Source organism: Podarcis muralis, chromosome 5, assembly GCF_964188315.1.
Source record: "Podarcis muralis chromosome 5, rPodMur119.hap1.1, whole genome shotgun sequence".
NCBI lineage: Eukaryota > Metazoa > Chordata > Lepidosauria > Squamata > Lacertidae > Podarcis > Podarcis muralis.
In genome coordinates this window covers 96,010,310-96,030,045 of record NC_135659.1, presented here as the reverse complement: position 1 = coordinate 96,030,045, position 19,736 = coordinate 96,010,310, and the positions used below count along the sequence as shown (strand labels likewise).

The window sequence follows — 19,736 nt, the reverse complement described above, 5'->3', positions numbered from 1 at the left end:
TCCAACGTGGCGTCCGATTGGCTGCAGGAGCTTTCTACAGCCAATCAGAAGCCGTGCCTTGGTTTCTGAACGTTTTGGAAGTCGAATGGACTTCTGGAATGGATTCCGTTCGACTTCGGAGGTATGACTGTATAGTACTTGGCCTTAGTGACTTGTTTGTGGAGCTTGACCCTTCCTCCCCACTCCCCACAACACTTGTCTGCTTTTGAAGTATTTTATTGTTTAACTCATTGCCTCTCAGTGCTACATGCCCTTTTTCCCTGTTACAATTTAGGCTGATTAGGGGGAAAATCTGAGAGAGGAATTTGACCTTCATTAAACTGAGATTAGAGGGACGCGGGTGGCGCTGTGGGTAAAAGCCTCAGCGCCTAGGGCTTGCCGATCGAAAGGTCGGCGGTTCGAATCCCCGCGGCGGGGTGCGCTCCCGTCGTTCAGTCCCAGCGCCTGCCAACCTAGCAGTTCGAAAGCATGTCAAAGTGCAAGTAGATAAATAGGGACCGCTTACAAGCGGGAAGGTAAAGGGCGTTTCTGTGTGCAGCTCTGGCTCGCCAGAGCAGCGATGTCACGCTGGCCACGTGACCCAGAAGTGTCTCCGGACAGCGCTGGCCCCCGGCCTCTTGAGTGAGATGGGCGCACAACCCTAGAGTCTGGCAAGACTGGCCTGTACGGGCAGGGGTACCTTTACCTTTTTTTAAAACTGAGATTAAGTGCTACCTGCTTTCTCCCACGAAAGTGTATGGTTACCTTGCTGTGCATTGACATACCCCGGCAGTTGCTTTGAGTTAACAGAAAGCAATTTATTTTGGTGGGGTTTAATCAGAGTTTGTCCTGAGTTTAATCTGAGTGGACACCCCCTGGCAAAGCAGGAAGTTTTGCAAACTTCAGCTTCCTGAAAACTGCAGCAGGAAGTCAACTTCGGTGGAAAGTTTCCGGAGCTGAATTTTTAAACACCTCTAGTCATGCTATAAGGACGAGGGCGACGCTGCGGTCTAAACCACTGAGCCTTTTGGGCTTGCTGATCGGAAGGTCGGCAGTTCAAATCCCCGCAATGGGGTGAGCTCCCGTTGCTCAGTCCCTGCTGCTGCCAACTTAGCAGTTCGAAAGCACACCAAAAGTGCAAGTAGATAAATAGGTACCGCTCCGGCAGGAAGGTAAACAGTGTTTCCGTGCGCTGCTCTGGTTCGCCAGAAGCGGCTTAGTCATTCTGGCCACATGACCCAGAAAAACTGTCTGCGGACAAACGCCGGCTCCCTCGGCCAGTAAAGCGAGATGAGTGCTGCAACCCCAGAGTTGTCTGTGACTGGACTTTACTGTCAGGGGTCCTTTACCTTTTACCTTTTTTTAGTCATGCTATGCTAGCCTTCCTTTTCAGGCTTTTGTTAAGTACCAATGCTTCACTGAATTTGGTGACAAATGACTAGGTGTGGAGGTGTGCACCAGCCTTCCCCAACCCAGTGCCCTCCAGATGTTTCACACGGTACCTTCCATCAGCCCCAGCTAGCACAGCTGAAGACATCTTTGGTTCAAAATATTTGGAAGGCATTGGCTTGTGGAAGGCTGTGTATTAGGGTAAAAAGGTAAAGGTAAAGGTACCCCTGCCCGTACGGGCCAGTCTTGACAGACTCTGGGGTTGTGCGCCCATCTCACTTAAGAGGCCAGGGGCCAGCGCTGTCCGGAGACACTTCCGGGTCACGTGGCCAGCGTGACAAAGCTGCATCTGGCGAGCCAGCGCAGCACACAGAAACGCCGTTTACCTTCCCGCTGGTAAGCGGTCCCTATTTATCTACTTGCACCTGGGGGTGCTTTCGAACTGCTAGGTTGGCAGGCGCTGGGACCGAGCAACGGGAGTGCACCCCGCCGCGGGGATTCGAACCGCCGACCTTTCGATCGGCAAGCCCTAGGCGCTGAGGCTTTAACCCACAGCGCCACCCGTGTCCCTGGGATGTATTAGGGTATTGCAAGGCAAATATCTCTTCCCTATATTTGTAAGAAACTTCAGCTTCTGCTAAGACAGCTGGGGCTGCAGGAAAGGCACAAAGGCAGGATGGGGTTTTGGGAGGCCTCAGCTGAATAAGCAGTACAGTGGTGCCCCGCAAGACAAACGCCTCGCAAGACGGAAAACCCGCTAGACGAAAGGGTTTTCCGTTTTGGAGGCGCTTCGCAAAACGAATTTCCCTATGGGCTTCCTTCGCAAGACGAAAGCCCATAGGGAAATCTCCGGGACAGCGGGGAAGCGCAGCGCGTCTTCCCCACTGTCCTCGGACCTCCTCCGAAGGCTGGCGGCGGGGCGGAGAGACCTCCTCCCGCCGCCAGCCTTCGTTTCTCCGCTATCCCGGACGGCTTTTGAAGGCAGGCGGGGGGGGAGCAAAGACTTTCGCCCCCCGCCGGCCTTCAGAAGAGGTCCAGGACCCGGGGTTTTTTAAAATGCTGGCGGGCGGCAGCGGAGGGTTCGCTGCTGCCCGCCAGCATTTTAAAATCGCCCCGGACAGCGGAGAAGTCCTCCGCTGTCCCGGGTTTTTTTAAAATGCTGGGGGTGGGAAGAAAGGCCCTTGTCCCGTCCCCCCCAGCCTTCAGAAGAGGTCGGGGGACAGACTGTCCCCGGACCTGGTCTGAAGGTGGTTTCCATAGGAACGCATTGATTGATTTTCAATGCATTCCTATGGGAAACCGTGCTTCGCAAGACGAAAAACTCGCAAGAAGAAAAAACTTGCGGAACGAATTAATTTCGTCTTGCGAGGCACCACTGTATTATTCCAGAGCAGTGCAAGCAAATACCATATTTTTCGCCCTATAGGATGCACTTTCCCCCCTCCAAAAATGAAGGGGAAATCTGTGTGCGTCCTATCGGGCGAATACAGGCTTTCGCTGAAGCTTGGAGAGCGAGAGGGGTCGGTGTGCACCGACCCCTCTCACTCTCCAGGCTTCAGGAAGCTATCAGCAAGCCTGGGGAGCCCGCAGGAGTTCCTGCAGGGCTCCCTAGGCTGCAGATAGCAGCCTTAAGCAGAGCGCCCCTCGCGCCGGGCAGACATCGGCCAGCCCCACAAGCTCGGGGGACAGCTGGGAGGCGCAGCGCCGCCATACCGCTGTTCCCCGACCTGGTTTTGGGGGGGAAATAAAGGGAAAATTTACGGTACATGAGCTTTCTTTTCAGCACAGGAAGCAAAATGTGGCTTCTGGGATGCTTAGGGTAGAAGCAGCTTTTGTACAGTGCTTAAGGAGCTTCTGTGTTGCATGTCTGAGCAGAGAGAGAGAGTGTGTGTTTGAAATAGTGTTGGGGCTTAGGGTTAGCGTTAAAAAAAACCCTAAGGTTTGAGTAATACAGAGACCAGATGCTGGTGGCCTACCCCTTCAGATGATTATACCCCACATTTTGGGGGACAAATGGTTAGGAACTTGCTGGACTGTAATCAGGGAGTGCTTTTGGTGTCAGGGTGAATAATAGGTACAGCTACATGACAGCTGGTCTTGCTAAGTCGTCCCCAGCCAACCCTTGCAGTATCTTAACAACTAATGCAGGGCAGGAGAATGCTGAAGAAGACAAATGCCATTCACGTGCCCTTTTAAACAACTGAGGACCAACACCTGGGATAGCTGCAGCCATGTTTAATGAAGCTGCCAATGCTTTAAACAAGGAAGCAAGTAAAATGGCCTGGTTGCTAGATCGTGGGCTCCAGTTCAGCATGTTACCAAGATTCTGTCCCTGAACAGATGGGATTTTTTCCCACATTTAAGCTGAACCTCCGCATCGTTCCTGTTCTGTGTGTCCATTGCTTCAATAGATACAGTTTGGTTTAATTGAAAAGGACCTTCAAGTTACATTAATAAGGTGCAACTCAAAGGATGCATGCTGAATTTGTAGTACAGATCTTACCCATTTGGCTCCCTTGCAGAGAAGGTTCTGCCTCCGTTAATGCCCTTACAGTGGTACCTCTGGTTGCGAACGGGATCTGTTCCGGAGGCCCGTTCACAACATGAAAAGAGTGCAAACCGCAGCAGCACGTCTACGCATGCTCGTGTTGCGATTCGCCGCTTCTGCGCATGCACGTGACGTCATTTTGCGCTTCTGCGCATGCACGAGCGGCGAAACCCGGAAGTAACCCTTTCCGGTACTTCCGGGTCGCCATGGGACATAACCTGAAAGAACGTAACATGAAGTGGACGTAACATGAGGTATGACTGTATTCTGCACAGAGAGGGTTGAGAAGCCTGAGGGTTCCTGCTAAAGCACGCCTTGCCTAGGTTGACAGATGGAAGAAGTTTAATATCTGCTGAGCAGTGTTTCTCAAGCTTGGGTCCGCAGCTGTCCTTGCACTACAACTCCCATCATCCCTAGTTAGCAGGACCTGTGGTTGGGGATGATGGAAGTTGTAATCCAAGTTTGAGAAACACTGCTGTCGAGGAACTTTTGCTGGGAGCAAGGCCTCCCTTTGAGCGAGATGGTCAGCCTGCCTTTTGAGTGGCCCTCTGAGGATGCAGCTTTGGCTCACATCTCAGACCCTCTACATAGAAAATCGGGGTGGCTCTAGCCTTCTTGGCAGGTTTGTTTTCAACGGGTGGGTTCCTGCTGGAGCACTACTTTTAGCTATTAATCTTCAAAATGAGCACCCATCTGTAAATCTAAAGTAGCCCAGGTGCTTGAGAAGTAGAGACGTCACCTTGCCAACAAAGGTCCGTATAGTTAAAGCCATGGTTTTCCCAGTAGTGATGTATGGAAGTGAGAGCTGGACCATAAAGAAGGCTGATCGCTGAAGAATTGATGCTTTTGAATTATGGTGCTGGAGAAGACTCTTGAGAGTCCCATGGACTGCAAGAAGATCAAACCTCTCCATTCTGAAGGAAATCAGCCCTGAGTGCTCACTGGAAGGACAGATCGTGAAGCTGAGGCTCCAGTACTTTGGCCACCTCATGAGAAGAGAAGACTCCCTGGAAAAGACCGTGATATTGGGAAAGATGGAGGGCACAAGGAGAAGGGGGCGACAGAGGACGAGATGGTTGGATAGTGTTTTCGAGGTTACCAGCATGAGTTTGACCAAACTGCGGGAGGTAGTGGAGGACAGAGGTGCCTGGCGTGCTCTGGTCCATGGGGTCACGAAGAGTCGGACATGACTAAACGACTAAACAAAGCCCAGGTGCCACACAAGAATTGCCAGCCTCAATGAGAACTGGGCACCTTTGGGAAGAAGGCTGCAGTGCAGGTTTAATAATTAGATACTTAATAATTTTTCAAAGGAAGGAACCGGAGGCCTGGGTTCATGGGCGAGGAGGACAAGTCTTGCCTCTCCATGAACCACATACAGAACAACAAACCCCTGTGTTGGAAACTTAACATAACAAACAATACAAGCAACACGAAGACCAGTATACTAGATAGAACTGCAATTCTTATTGCATAATATACATAATTTAGTACAACAAAAACAAAATGTGCACACTTGTAAATACTCTTAATATATTTGAAGTCAAATGAACACACGTCTGTCAATCTTTGAAAGTCCGTAGAAGTATAATAAGCCTATAATAAGTCTCGTTAGGATATGGAATATACTCGCCACCAGCGATGGCTGTTTGTATACAAAAAATGCTATCCTAATTAATGGCAATGCGAATAGTCTTATCTTGTACGTGGCTGATGTGGGACAAGTCCCACTGAGTTTAGGTTGTTAGTGCATGCAGAATTCCAGCATTAACAATCAGGGGAAGAGTTTAGAAGGTGCTTGGCTGTAATCCTATCCTTAATCTGTTCCCTCTGTGCGCTGATTTTTTCTGGGGATGTTAAGTGACTTGCTCAGTAGGGACTGAAATATTGTGTTTAGAACTAAAACATAAAGACTGTGCCATCTGAGTCTTTGGATTGATGGCAGAAAACTATCCCGGAAATGGGTACTTCAATTATTTGGAGTGTGTTGCTATTGTCCCTGCTTTAAAATAGCAATGTTAATGGTAACTGATGGGAAACATTTTCCTTACATAGCAGAAGCAAGGCTGATTCTTTTCTGAATTAACTTGTCACTGTTAACTGTTCCTTCTAAATTTCTAATGCTGTTGCCAGCTGAAAGCTTTTTTTGCGGGGGCGGCGCTTTTAATTTCTGGGTAGATGAGAAATCCTCTTTTTTTAATATGGGTGCAAAGGAAAAGCATGGGGTTGTAAGGAGAACGAATGCCCCAAATGCAATTTGACTGACTTGCAGTGAGAAAACGCTTCTAGCCCTGTGCAATGAGATTTTATTTTTTTAAAATCAGCACTGGTAGTAAAGGCATACGTTAAAGAAACAACTTCGCTGCTTCTGTGCAAAAAGGCTTTAAATGCATCATTGCACTGGGAACCAGCTGAACAACTTTCCAGCCATTCTCACTTATTCATTGAAGTCTTTTAGTTTCAGTAAATGCCTCTGAGGATGTGTGCCAGTGTCGCTTACAGCTGCGTATGCCCTGTTTTAACCACAGCTGCATGGTGTTTAGGAATGAAGAGCCATGGACGACTCTCAAGTGATGTTTGCGCACAATGAGACCCTGGTCAGAAGTGCCGCTGTCTCCCTTATCCACAAGAGCCCTGTTTGCCAGACACCAGCTGCCTTTTCCCCTAGCGCCGCCTCGTCCTTCCTCCTTAATTGCTGTCTTCAGCTGCTAACAGGCCTTGTTTTTCTTGCCTAGCTACAAGAAGACGCAGGAAACTCTCTCGCAGGCAGGGCAGAAGACTTCGGCTGCCCTTTCCAACGTGGGCTCTGTGATCAGCCGGAAGCTTGGAGACATGAGGTAATTTCTGCGCTATATTTGCTTCAAAGGGAGAGGAAGTTGAGCATGCTCTCAGTGCAACAGTAGCAATCAGTATCTAACAGCCCTGGTATTATTAACTGGTTCCAGTTACAGGGGCGAGAGGTGCCGAATGTTTGACTTTCTATTTAACTTACATTTTCTCTGAAGCCAAGAATGGCCTTTCCTTGGTGGCCTCTCCTTAAAAAAATAAAATAATAATGCCCTATTGATATCTGATAAAAGCAATGTTCCTCTTAGTTCTGAGGAATTTGCAGTTAGTGTATGCTGATTTTAGAAGCAGGTCCCCCACTACCAGACACTGTAATGTAACATAAACTGATCTTTTAAACAAATTCTTTGATTTCTTTTCTTTTTTGCTTCACTGTTTTTCTGAGATGAAAAACTACAGAGGATTTTTTTGATTTCTATAATGTCCTTTGCCTACACATGTGCTTGTGTAATACTACTACAGTATAAGCAACTAAGTTTAGAACTTGTGTCCAGAACTTAATAACACTTGTTTGACGTAGATTTCTCTGCTTGTTACACACCTAATGTTTTATAAGCTTGATTATTTAAATAGTCAGTGGGGGGACGACCCATTTAACCCATTAGATGGTCTAATCCTGTTTGTTCATGGGTTCAGTGAGAACTTGGGTTGTGGACATACCCCTCCCCTCTTGGGAGTGCAGCAAGACCAGTACCAAAAACTTTATCGCTGGTTAACACTTGTTTTGTGTTGTATTTATGTACTTAAGCCTAGAATTTTCATGTGTGTGTAATATTGAATTTATTCTCTGTTTGCCAAATCGGTTTAGGCTTTTTAAAATTTTTAATTTACTGACATGTTCTATATTTTGTATATTTGTATTTCAAAGGGTCTATATTTCGATGTTTGCTGTAAGCCAGTTTGGGCAATCTCATTATGAAAAAGCGGCCTATAAGCAAACAATCAAAACATCCCCTAAATGTTTAGACTTTCACTAGAGTTCAGCTCCGTTGCAAGTTGTCTATGTGCTCCAAACTTTGGTAGCCTGCAATCAGGTGATAGTTGTTTAGGGTTTGTTGAAGGATGCAGTTTCTGGTTTGGAAACTCATTCAGCCTTCATCTTAAACTGAACTGGTGGTAGTCTAAATACAGGGCTAAAAGCCGACTAGAAGCCTAACGCTACATTTCCCCATGAAGACACATGAAGTCTTATTTAAATGCTGTATGCCCATTTAATGCACCACTAGCATTAACTTACAACAAGTGAAGTTGCCACTTTAGTTTGGTCAAGAGAATATGGAAGGAAGTTATCCAAGGTTCACAGGGTAGGTTCACACTTATTTGTGAAATGCAGGACAGCAAATGATTCCCCTTCAATCCTTACTCTTGAGAATTTTTATAAATGCAAGCTGTGTTGTGCTACACTATATTGTATACATCAACTGCTTAATGTGTTAATAGTACTTAACGTAGAATTGAGCCCTTGTATTCACTGCAACATTGATTCTTCTCAGACATTCTCCTTTCCCTCTCTGGCTGGGAATATCTGGGTGGTAAGCGCTTGATATAAACTCTGATCACATAATAGCACTTTCAGGACTATTGCCACCTCTAGTACATTGTGGTTATGTGTGTATTTGTGTGTGTGTTGTTCTTCGAGTTAGCAGATAGCACCGTTTTCTTACCAAAAGCAACATGCTTGCTTTAAATGTCCCAGAGAATTATTTCATAAATGCGTTGGTCTTGATAACATTTTCCTGGAAACTGATACAGCTTGCAAACAAGACCCATGGCTTTCTATCCTCCTACCCTAGGTTATTAAGAACCTAGTTTGCTATTTTAGTTTTGCATGGTCGACTTCCTGAAATTCACAAATTGCAATGTGGCATCTACAGTGTGAATAGCAAAGACATTGATTAGATCTCTCTCTGTGTGTTTTAAAGAAGCATTTAAATGTTCATGCAGGTTGTCAAACCTTTGAACCACAAAGCAGCGGTCCTTAAAAAAGCAACGTATTTGTCATCATGGTATGAAGTCATTGTGGCCAGATCACACAGGATCTGAAAGAAAGTCGGAATAGAACTCGTAGCCAGGCTAATGAGAAGGATGAACCTTGGAGAAGGCAGAGCAATGCCCTGTGCCACTTAGCGTAATGTGATAAATGGAGTCTTTGGTGGTTTATCCTCAAAGAGAATGAACTTTCAGTCCACATCATAACAAAGGTGTGGTTGAAACTTAGTTGGGACAGATAATTTGTGGTCTCCTCTCTCCCACACCCTGGTAATGTCTAGTTAAATGTCAATAAAGTACTGCTGCTTGTGATTTTCTCTGCCCCAGATAGCAGCAGTCAAACAAGTGTGAGAGAGAAGCTGCCTCCTTCTGCAAGGTCTCATCCTGATGTCCATAGAGGCTCTTTTCCTAGTCCTTACCGAACCAATTCTCTCAAATGAAAGGCAGACTTGTGCCACGAAGCTTGACTTATGTGATCAGAGACTAAAAGGAGTGAAACTGGTGTTTTGCAGTGAACCTCTTTCCTTTGGGCAGAAGAGGTTTTTCCCTCTCTGTTCAGCCTCATTCATCTCTGCCATGTGCCTTAGAAATTCTGCTCTTTTTATACTATTCTCTTAAGAAGCAAACTGCATTCCTTTGTTTTGCTGGTGTGCTTTGAAGTGTGTTCATGGATGAAACTTTCCACCTTGGCTGCTCCAAGTAAAGGGAAAGGTAATTGATGAAGGGACAAGGTCTTGGTCAGGTCTAAGCAACAATAATCTCCCTGAACTCACAGACACCTGCTGGATAAGCCTTCAACCTCGACGCATTGCCTGTATATTTTCTATAGTATCTAATCTGATTTAACTTCCTCAGGGTCCAACTTGATAAGTTTAGTCACACCCCTGTTCCACTGAAATAAATAGAACCAAACTGTGACATAACTTCCTCTGGATCCAACCCATCTTAGCTAGCTAACTGTTGTGAAAAGCCCCAGTAGAGACGCCTCTGCTAATCTTTTTTTTTAATGAATGGAATTAACGGCCTTGCAGCATTGGCAAATGGCATGGTTTTCACAATCCCTCTTGAAAACAAGGGGCCACTATCACCAAACTTTTATGTACAATGCAAATTGGGCCAAATTGCACTGGACTTTTTTGGACGCGAGATTTCATAACAGCTGTTCTCCCAATATTCCTTTGGAACAGAGTCCTTTGGAATCATAGTCCTCTTAACTCTGACACTGCTGCACTCAATTTCTGGCTACCAGACCTTGGCTTGCATTTTCTCCTTGCTGCTCTACAGCTTGTGAGGAATCGGGGGCAGAAAAAGATGCTTTGAGCATGCTGCCAAATCCCACTCACATGACTTAGGAGAAGCGGTTAAGGATTCAAACCAGGGATCAGCAACCTTTTTCAGCCATGGACCGGTCCACTGTCCCTCAGACCATGTGGTGGGACGGACTATATTTTTTTTGGGGGGAATGAACGAATTCCTATGGCCCACAAATAACCCAGAGATGCATTTTAAATAAAAGGACACATTCTACTCATGTAAAAACACGCTGATTCCCGGACCGTCCGCTGGCCGGATTGAGAAGGCGATTGGGCCGCATCCAGCCCACGGGCCTTAGGTTGCCTGCCCCTGATCTAAACTCTTCTGTTTCGTTAGGGTGTCCTTGAACCTCTTGGTACAATGGTGTCAGTCCATTCCAAAATCCATACTTGGGCAGTGTGTCTTATTAAAGCCAACTGAAATTTCTCAAAATCGTGCACAGGATTTTAGGGGTCAGGAGAATGAGGGGAAACATGAAGAAACAATAATAGTAATAACTCTGCATTTTGAAGCCTTGAGGTCTGCATTTAGACACTAATCTGAAGATGCAGATGGACTCGGGTATCAGGTTGCCTATAGGATTCTGGGATGAAGAAGCAAATGCTGGTTACTGGTTCATGAAAGAGAGAGCCCGGCTGTTACCAATATCTGTTTCGTGCCTTAAGCAAAAATACACACACATTCCTGGCTTGAAAGGAAGTGTAAAGAGAAATATAGCAGCCCTTATATACAGTGGTACCTCGGGTTACAAACTTAATTTGTTCCGGAAGTCTCTTCTTAACCCAAAGCGTTCTTAACCCGTGGCACGCATTCCCTACATAGGCCTCCCTCAGCCTCGGAAGCGGATTGCGTTCGCATCCCATGGCAAAGTTTGCAACCCGGGATACCTACTTCTGAGTCTGTGGAGTTCATAAACCGAAGCGTTCATACGCAGGACTGTTGGTAACCCGAGGTACCGCTGTATTGGCAAAGCTGGAGATTAATTTTTGGTGGTGTACTAAGTAAAAGTCAATCGAACCCAGAGAGTGTGTTATGCATTCGTGGCTGGAGGACATGCAGCCCTTGAAATGCAAAGCCCCTCTCTACAAAGTTGAAAATCGTTATCTGGTTGTAGATTTCTACCCTGAAGGGCTGGATACAGAATTCTCCGTAGCACATTAAAATGAAACCCCTCTCTCTCTAGCCTCTTAGGGAGGTGGAGGTTTTCACTCTCCAGGCAGGATTTACACAGTAGTTCATCACACTTGCATCTGAGATGTTTTTTCTCTCTTTTCTGGGAGCAACTCCCTGCTGTGTGATCTGTGGGTCTGGTAAAATTGAGCCACTGGCCACATAGTAAATACAGGTGGATTAAAGGAGTCGGGTTTAACCAGTTAGCAGTTCCCCTGGATAAAAAGTTGGCAAGCGTATCTGTTTACCTACGAGGATTTGCCACATGCTTAATGATGTAATAAACGGCAAGTTAATTTAGCGTGGCTTAATGCTCGCGTGGTCAGTGCCCAGTGCCAGGAATATAGCAGGGCTGGAGCTTGGAGTGGCAAGTAATCTGTTTTGCATGCATTAGCTACGAGGTTCAGTCCTGAGCATCTCCATGTAGGGCTGGGAATGTACCCCACCCGAAATCTTGGAGAGCTGCTGCCAGTCTGTGAAGACAGTGCTGGACTCGGTGTACCAATGGTCTGACTCTGTATAAGATAGCTTCCTATGTTCCTAACCTCTCCTGAAATCACTGCTTGCTCTCTATCTGTTAGTCTTTAGATGGGTTCCTTTGGGATCTCTTAAGTGTTGTGTTGTACTGGTTGGTGTGGGAATTTGCAACTAATCGCCTCTTTCACCGCTTTCCTTTCCTGCTGCCATTGGATTCCTCCAGGGCCCACCCCTTCTCACATTCCTTTAGGTAAGACACTGTTCAGGAGGGATATCTGCAAGGAATCTGGTTAAACAAGGTTGTTTTCCGAGGCATACACATGAGCCTCACTTTCAGTTGAAAGGAAAGGGATCGGGAGCCACAAATGGCCACATAACACTCCAGCCCTCCAGAGCCATTTATAGATGCTGCCAGTATCTTTCCAATGAGCTCAAAGCCAAAAGCTTCTGGTTTTCCCCTCTTAAAAAAGGAGAGGTTATTGGTTCCTTGATGTCTCACGCATACATGGTCCCAAATGCCTTTTTGGGGTGGTCACGTTAAACGCAAGAACTGGTTTGACACAACAGAAGAGCCTGAACAGCTTTCCTTTGGCTTCGTTCTGCAACTTGGCTCAGATGGGGGCCAGATAAGACACTTGAGAACAACAACCAGTTGGCCTACAATAGACGGTGCTGGGCAAACCGGACCTTTGCTCCTCCCCAGACAAAGGCAGCTTTTTTACACCAAAGTGTCACAACTGTGCGGGTTCATTGCATGCTTGGCGAGAGCTTTTACCTGCTCTCCTTTCCCACCGATGGCTATAGACCGAAGGCAAGTTGGGGGGTTCAGAAACCTAGTGCTGCAAAAGCCATCTGAATGCCTCTTTCCCCACTTTGCTGTGTCGACAGCATTGTGTGCTGCCCTGCCTCTCCCCCCCCCTTTTTTTTTTTAAACAGAGGCCACTCCAGGGCTTGGTTGCGGGCCAGATGCGTCTCTTGGGGAGAGCACAGTATTAAAAGGCTTTCCCTTGAATTAAAATGAATTGGTGCTTGTGTGGGCGGCTTTGGCTTTTTGACCAGAGGCAGTATTGAGGCAGTTCAACATCCAGCCTGCTCCTGTAATGTGGGATGCTGGACTTTAAGCTCCTCTGGGTGGTGACATGTCCTGTTCATGTTGCCCTTCAACAGAAGAGGGGAACCTGGTGCCTGCAGACCCCACCACCCATCCCTAGCCACTGGTTGTTTTGGATAGGTCTGAATTGGAGTTGTAGATTGGAGGGCTGTGTGTCCGTCACGCTTGCTCTCTAAGGTGCGGCAACACCAGTGGATGCTTTGAGTCTGGGGTCCCCAACCCATTGAAGCCCAGGAGCACATTTGGGAATCGAAAACGGCTGCGGGTGCCACAAAATACCCATTTCGCAGGAGGAAAACTGGCAATGCTCAGAGCCTTTCACTCCCCAAAAGACCCAGGCTAAACCCCTACATGGGACGCGGGTGGTGCTGTGGGTTAAACCACAGAGCCCAGGGCTTGCCGATCAGAAGGTCGGCGGTTCGAATCCCCGCGATGGGGTGAGCTCCCGTTGCTAAGTCCCTGCTCCTGCCAAGCTAGCAGTTCGAAAGCACCAAGTATAAGTAGATAAAAAGGTACCGCTCCGGCGGGAAGGTAAACGGCGTTTCCGTGTGTTGCCCTGATTTCACCAGAAGCGGCTTAGTCATGCTGGCCACATGACCCAGAAAAACTGTCTGCGGGCAAATGCCGGCTCCCTCGGCCTGTAAAGCGTGATGAGCGCCGCAACCCCAGAGTCGTCCGCGACTGGATCCTAACGGTCAGGGGTCCCTTTACCTTTAAACCCTTACATAGCCCAAAAAGCAGACCACCCTCCGGGAAGCAAAGAACCCCCCTCCAGACCCCTCTCAGGATGTTTTAGTGCCCAAAGGTACCATATTGGGGGACCCCAGCTTTAGATACACCTCTTCCCTGGCTGATTTGAATCGAGATCAGCAGTGGCGTTTTGTATCTATTTACTAGTCGACAGGCAGAGCAGTAGATTCCTTTGCTTTTAGTTATAAACCTCTGGCACACTTTGGAGGGGGAGTTCTTTCGGGGGGGGCGTTTCAGAGCCTCGGAGAGCCTGCTTGTGAAAGATTGCATTTTCAGTTGTGGTTGCCTATCGAGGAAGGCTGGGAAGGAACAGAGGAGCTATGCAATTTGCACCCCCAAAACACAGTTCTCCACAAAGGAAGCCTTCCAAAATGCTTTGTGGTTTTGTCATGGCGCTGTGTGGCTGGGGGCAACTGGGTGTGGCGGCTTCCAGGGTTTTAACTGCTTCTAATATGTTCCTCCTTTCCCCTTAATGCTTCCGAGTAGCAGCTACTCCATTCGTCACTCGATAAGTATGCCAGCTATGAGGTAAAGTAGCAAAAGCCCCGTCTCTTTTGCAAGTCCCATATTTGCCTAAGGGTGACTCTGTCTCTGCTAAATGTATGGGGTGATGTGGTGGTGGGGAGGCACAGCAATGTGACCCCCTCAGAGGGAAAAAGATTGTGTATTGTGAATTGTTAATAATTTGGATATTTATGTCCTGCCCGTCAACAAGGTTTTCACGGCGGCTAACAAACATGCAGTTACAAACATTGCGAAATATAAAATACAGGGTAAAAGTGCAAATCCATAAAAATGTGAGCGGCTGCAAATCCTGTGGCAGAGAGTAAAAAAATGACAGCAAGAAAATGAAGGTATCTGATTGGTGCTTAAAATACATTGAAGGAAGTGCCAGGCAAGGTGCTCTGGGGAGGGTGTTGCGAAGTCCTGGCATCACCACTGAAAAGCTCCTCTCCTCTTCCCGCCCATCCCCAAACAGCCACTTGCCACCCTCCGGACCCAGTTATATTGTTTTGCCTTTAAGATATTTCATTCTGTCTTGCCTGCTGCAAAAGAACAATGGGGTGGCTGGTCAGTGGATATTAATAGAAATGAATCTTCAGTCTATAGATATTAACTAAGGCAGTTCCCCAAATCAGCTTTATGTAGACAATTTTTTTAAAAAAAATCAACCCACAAATGTGGTTCTGTGCGATGGATCCCTTTTAACTGGTGGGCCTGGCAAACTACTTTTTGAGAATCAATCACTGTCCACTCAAAACAAAATAAATAAATTCCTTCCAGTAGCACCTTAGAGACCAACTAAGTTTGTTATTGGTATGAGCTTTTGTGTGCATGCACACTTCTTCAGATACACTGAAACAGAAGTCGCCAGACCCGAGTGAGTGCTAACATCAAGGCTGATGAAACTACTTTTAAGCTCCTGTGTTTGATGGCTGGTTCACATTGTATTCTACAGTTCTAGTTTTTTGAAATGGCTGTCGCAAAGCTTTCTTATGGCTCAAGAACACATCTATGGGGACATCTTCTCAACCATGACTTAAGTCTATTTCGATAGCTGGTGCCTTGGCCTACTTCGAAAGTAGGATAGGCTGAGAGATCGTGACTTGCCCGTGGGCTTTGTGGCCAGGGGATTTGAAGCAAGGTATCTCGGGCCCATAGCCAGTGTGGCATAATGGTCAGAGTGCTAGACTGGGACCTGGGAGAGCAGGGTTTGAATCTCCACTCAGCCATGAAGCTCATTGGGTGACCTTGGACCAGTCATCGTCTCTTAGCCTAACCTACCACACATGGTTGTCGTGAGGATGGAATGAAATGTGGAGAACCATGTACACCACCATGAGATCCTTGGAAGAGAGAGGTGGTATATAAATGTAATAAACAAATATATTCTATCAGTTACACCATGCTGAATCTCAGCCTACTTTGGGAACTTGACTCTTCAGTTATGAAAGTTTGGCAGCTTATCTTGGTAACCTATTCTCCAAACCGAACTAAATGAAGACGACTGGAGGCAACTGAGATACTTTTGAACTAATTCCACTGAATGTTTTTTTGTGTGTTCCCGGGTCTCTTGATATTTGATTTCTCTCTTTCATTTTCGGGAGGAGGGGACGTTGTGTATGTTTGGGTGTGTGCTACTTTAGGATGTTCTCTGGTTGGAACCCTAAATTCAAAGCTGCCAAGTAGTTTTTGATATTGACTTCCTCTGCAGTTAGGTGCACGTTGATTTCTCTGAAACGGGCTGGCGAATGTTGGTAGCAGAACCAGGAATTTGCAGCAGCTGTGGTTGAGCCAAACTTTTCAGGGGCCATGAGTGCTTTGGGGGGGGGGTCTGTAGATGTTTCTCCACCAGCAAAGCTAGCTTCCTGCCTTAAAACGGAATGCAAGTTTCTAATATGCCTGTGCAGTTTTATTTTCTCACTCGCTTCTTCCTCTTTTTCCCTTAAGAAATTCTGCAACCTTCAAGTCTTTTGAAGACCGTGTTGGAACCATAAAGGTAATTTCCCTCCCGTGATGCGGCACGAAGCCACGATGTGTTTAGGATCGACGCGTTTCTGCTAGACGAGCAAGACGCCCACTGTCATAACTGGCTGGGTGTGTGCAACGGGAGAGGTTGCATATTGCAAAACCAGGGAGAGAGACCCATACGAGTGAATGAAAAGCTTCATTGGATGAGAAAGGGGGTGTGGGTGGGGGCAGCCACCTCTGCCATTAAGAACCTGTCCTCCCGTCCGCTGAGTCCCATCCTGCTTTTATATTGCTTGGTCACACTCTAGTGTGAGGGAACTGGGAACTGGCTTCTGTACCAAGGTTTGCGCACAGGAAAGATAGAATGTGGGGAGGGCAAGGGTTCAAACGACGCTTGAAGTGAAGGACATGAGGCAGGAGTTGGTAATGCAGGTGAGCTGTGCATAAGCAAGCTGCCAGCTAGCTCTGCTGAGGCTTTTTTTATTAGCACAATATGCAAAACCAGTCAAATACATTTTGGACTGTGACCTTTACACATCTTCCAATCCCGAGATTGAGGGGTGGTACAAAGTTATTTTGGCACCTGTTTCCACCGCGTCATTTTCCCCTTGAACAATGTACAGTGGTACCTTGGGTTACATACGCTTCAGGTTACAGACTCTGCTAAGCCAGAATAGTACCTCGGGTTAAGAACTTTGTTTCAGGATAAGAACAGAAATCGTGCTCCGGTGGCACAGCAGCAGCAGGAGGTCCCATTAGCTAAAGTGGTGCTTCAGGTTAATAACAGTTTCAGGCTAAGAACAGACCTCCAGAACGAATTAAGTACTTAATCCGAGGTACCACTGTATAACGAAGGGGACAAAGGTCACAGACAGGGCATGGCAGACCAGTAAGAGAGCAAAGGTTAGATAGAGGGCATGATGGCTTGTCTGTGGGTGGAAGTGTGCTCCACACCCAACAGTCATTCCTTCAGATGCTGGGTGGAATTCAATACGCTATTACAAACGTTCCGATCATGCAAGCGGTTCAGCTCTCCAGCTGCAATGGTCCTCCCTCTCCTCTCCCCGTGCTGTGTTCTGGGGGCACACCTCACCCCAATCCAATTTCGGGGGGAGCAGAAGGGAGGGGAAGCTCCCTCGCACCACTGGAAGTTGTTGCACAGGGCCTCTGCTGCTGGGGTTCTTCATGCGAGTCCCGCCCACTGCCTCCTGCTCTCACCTGTTCCCATTCCTTCCTTTTCGTCCAGTCCAAAGTTGTGGGCGGCAAAGACAACGGCACCGATGAGCTCCACTCCCCAACAGCATCCGGCGACAAGCCCTCCCAAGACAACGCGCCTTTCTAAGTCTACATCCGTGGTGCATGACTGCCAGAGCCTCGCCCCTTGTTCTTCCCAACATGCAAGACGAAAGGAAAAGGTTCCTGGGCCGCAGGTCCCACTCTGACGAGAGAGATCCATACATCATATATGTAGACGTTCTTTTGCTGCTGGATTCTTCAGGTCCAATAAAGCGAACACACAGTGTTTTGTACACTTATATATTTTACACTAAAAAGGTTTCTAGATGGAACACATTGCTGTGCTGCCTTTTTTGGAAGAGCGCCAGCAATGAGGATTCTGCAACCCTGACCCAAAACAGCCCCCCCTTTTTTTTGGCACCAGAGTCCTGCACTCTTTCCTCCCACCCCGACCCCCTCTAATGTGCGGGCAAAAAAATTCTGTATGTCATGTAGAAAGAATAGTTCTCAGATGCCGCTAGCTGCACAGGGAGCGTCTCTCGATTCCTGCTCCATCTTCTCCTCTGCATATAGCTAGCCAGCTTTCTGCTATCGTGGCTTTCTCTGCAATTGGAAGCACCGAGAAAAGCTTGGGAAGCCTGCAGTTTCCACTTAAGATATATAACCAGGTTTGGGGGTGTTTCTTCCGGGAAGCAGGGGAGGGGGGGTGATAGAAGATATTTAGAGCCTCTATTTAGCGACTGCCTAGCTTTGCTACACTGATTCTCTAGCTTTAATGAATCTCAGAACCTTTATTTTTTTGGAATGCAGTGGACTTCAGAACATACCAGCTTTTAGCATCGACATTTAGGGGCAATCTACCTTTGAATGCGGAAGCTGAAACACAAGCCTTACATCACCACCTGCTTTACTGGTTTATAACCTTTTTTATATCTCAAAAGCGCAAAGAATTCTTTTTTGAGGGGGGGTGGGAGGGAAGGGGTGAAGCACTGGAGCTCTGCATCCTACCATAGTAATCGCATGCGGATGTGCTGGTCTTGTGTTCATTTCATCGGTGCGTGACGGTGCACATGCCTGCTTTTGCTCTCTCTCTCTTCTGAGTGTGTGGAACTTGCTTCTCTGCCTCTGGGTTTTATGCCTCTGTTTTCTTAGTCCACCCATTTAATCAGATTAAGGAAGGACATGTTGATCGCAGCACAAGAGAGCTATCGTGGAGGGCTCCTTCTCTCTCGCTCGGTTTGGTTCTCCTACCAGGAACCTCCTTAAAATACTTTGTACACTTTATGTGATGACAAAGAGCTCCACCTCTGATCTCTTTTTGTTCGCAGCACTTGCCACCGGTTCCTGGCTCTGTTTTCACTCAATGCTAGGAGCACTAGTATGTGGTGTGTCTGCTCCTCCTTCCGAAAAAGGCTGCAAACCTTCCACTGTCCTGACCCCTTAGTTCTAAGGCAGAGGTGCCTCTTAAATTATCTGAACCTTTCTGTGCCTTAGAGGCTCAGTGGGACTTCAGCAGTGCCCTAAGTACATATCAACAAAGCTGTTTTGCTTCAAGGCCTTGGTGCCGCTAGAAGGCTTCAAGCTCTTATCTGACCCCTCCTGCCCAGCCGCCCCCCCCGAGAAGCAAGTTTCAACACTTAACGTGCTGATTGTAGAACTCTCCCTGTGTCCTGTGTTGCCTGTGGACGGTGACCACGCCGTGTCGACCTGGCACAACGGATGAGAGAATCTGCAGGGTGTGGGGGTATCATTTGCTGGAGTTCGTTCAAGGGTAAAGTAGGCACCCGTGTTGGGTGGGGAAAGCGGTGCCACTGGGACCGGGGAGCTGTTAGAACACAGACTGAACTGTTTCTCCTGTACAGGTGACTATGGGGGGAACTTTGTCAATAAAATATTCTTTTTTGAAAAGCAAAACGGCTGTCTTCATCTTTGGGCTTGTGTACCAGGTGCGAACCTGCCCAGGCGCCCTGTGGTTTTGACCTTGGCTTTAGGGCAACCCTCCTTGCATTACAGAAACGGAGTCCAGACATTTCTAAATGGATGACACGGTAGGTTGCTCCCGATGTGATTGCCCTTGTTCACTGCAGCTTATTTGTGCCAGTGGTGCTGAACTGAACTGATGGCAGCCCAGGGTGCAGGGGGCTTTGTCTGCAGCGGATGAAATATAAAGACGGTCAGGGGTTGGCTGATGAGTGGAGGTGGGCTAGAGGAGAGTCGTCTGACAATGAAGAGGTGATTCAGATGGTTTGGGAAAGGCTTTGGAAAGTGAGCGGGGGGAGGCAGGGAGAGGAAGTGGTTTCACAAGTCTCTCTGCCCATATACAACGCCAGGGGTAAGCAAGGCTTACCTAGCCTGGGCCGGTTCACTGCCACAGAGTCCCCTCCATGGGCCAGATCGCGGGTGTGCCTGAGCGCACGTGCCCGCGATTTCCAGTGACTGCATCTGCGCAGATGC

General features: G+C 47.5%; 1 protein-coding gene across 10 annotated transcripts in view; it reads left to right on the top strand.

Moving 5' to 3' along the window:
* Nucleotides 1–19,196, top strand: part of TPD52L2 (TPD52 like 2) — a 33,129-nt gene extending 13,933 nt beyond the window's left edge. For 5 of the 10 annotated variants that reach the window (XM_077929389.1, XM_077929390.1, XM_077929388.1 and 2 more), the window contains 5 exons: nucleotides 6,652–6,753; nucleotides 11,937–11,963; nucleotides 14,061–14,102; nucleotides 16,026–16,074; nucleotides 17,293–19,196. In XM_077929389.1, coding sequence (XP_077785515.1) covers nucleotides 6,652–6,753; nucleotides 11,937–11,963; nucleotides 14,061–14,102; nucleotides 16,026–16,074; nucleotides 17,293–17,388 — 316 coding nt within the window. In that variant the 3' untranslated portion in view covers nucleotides 17,389–19,196. Of the gene's footprint in view, nucleotides 1–6,651; nucleotides 6,758–11,936; nucleotides 11,964–14,060; nucleotides 14,103–16,025; nucleotides 16,075–17,292 lie in introns of those variants that run through there. The other 5 variants (XM_028735484.2, XM_028735483.2, XM_077929392.1 and 2 more) reach the window with 2 other exon arrangements.
* Nucleotides 19,197–19,736: the final 540 nt, after the last annotated feature.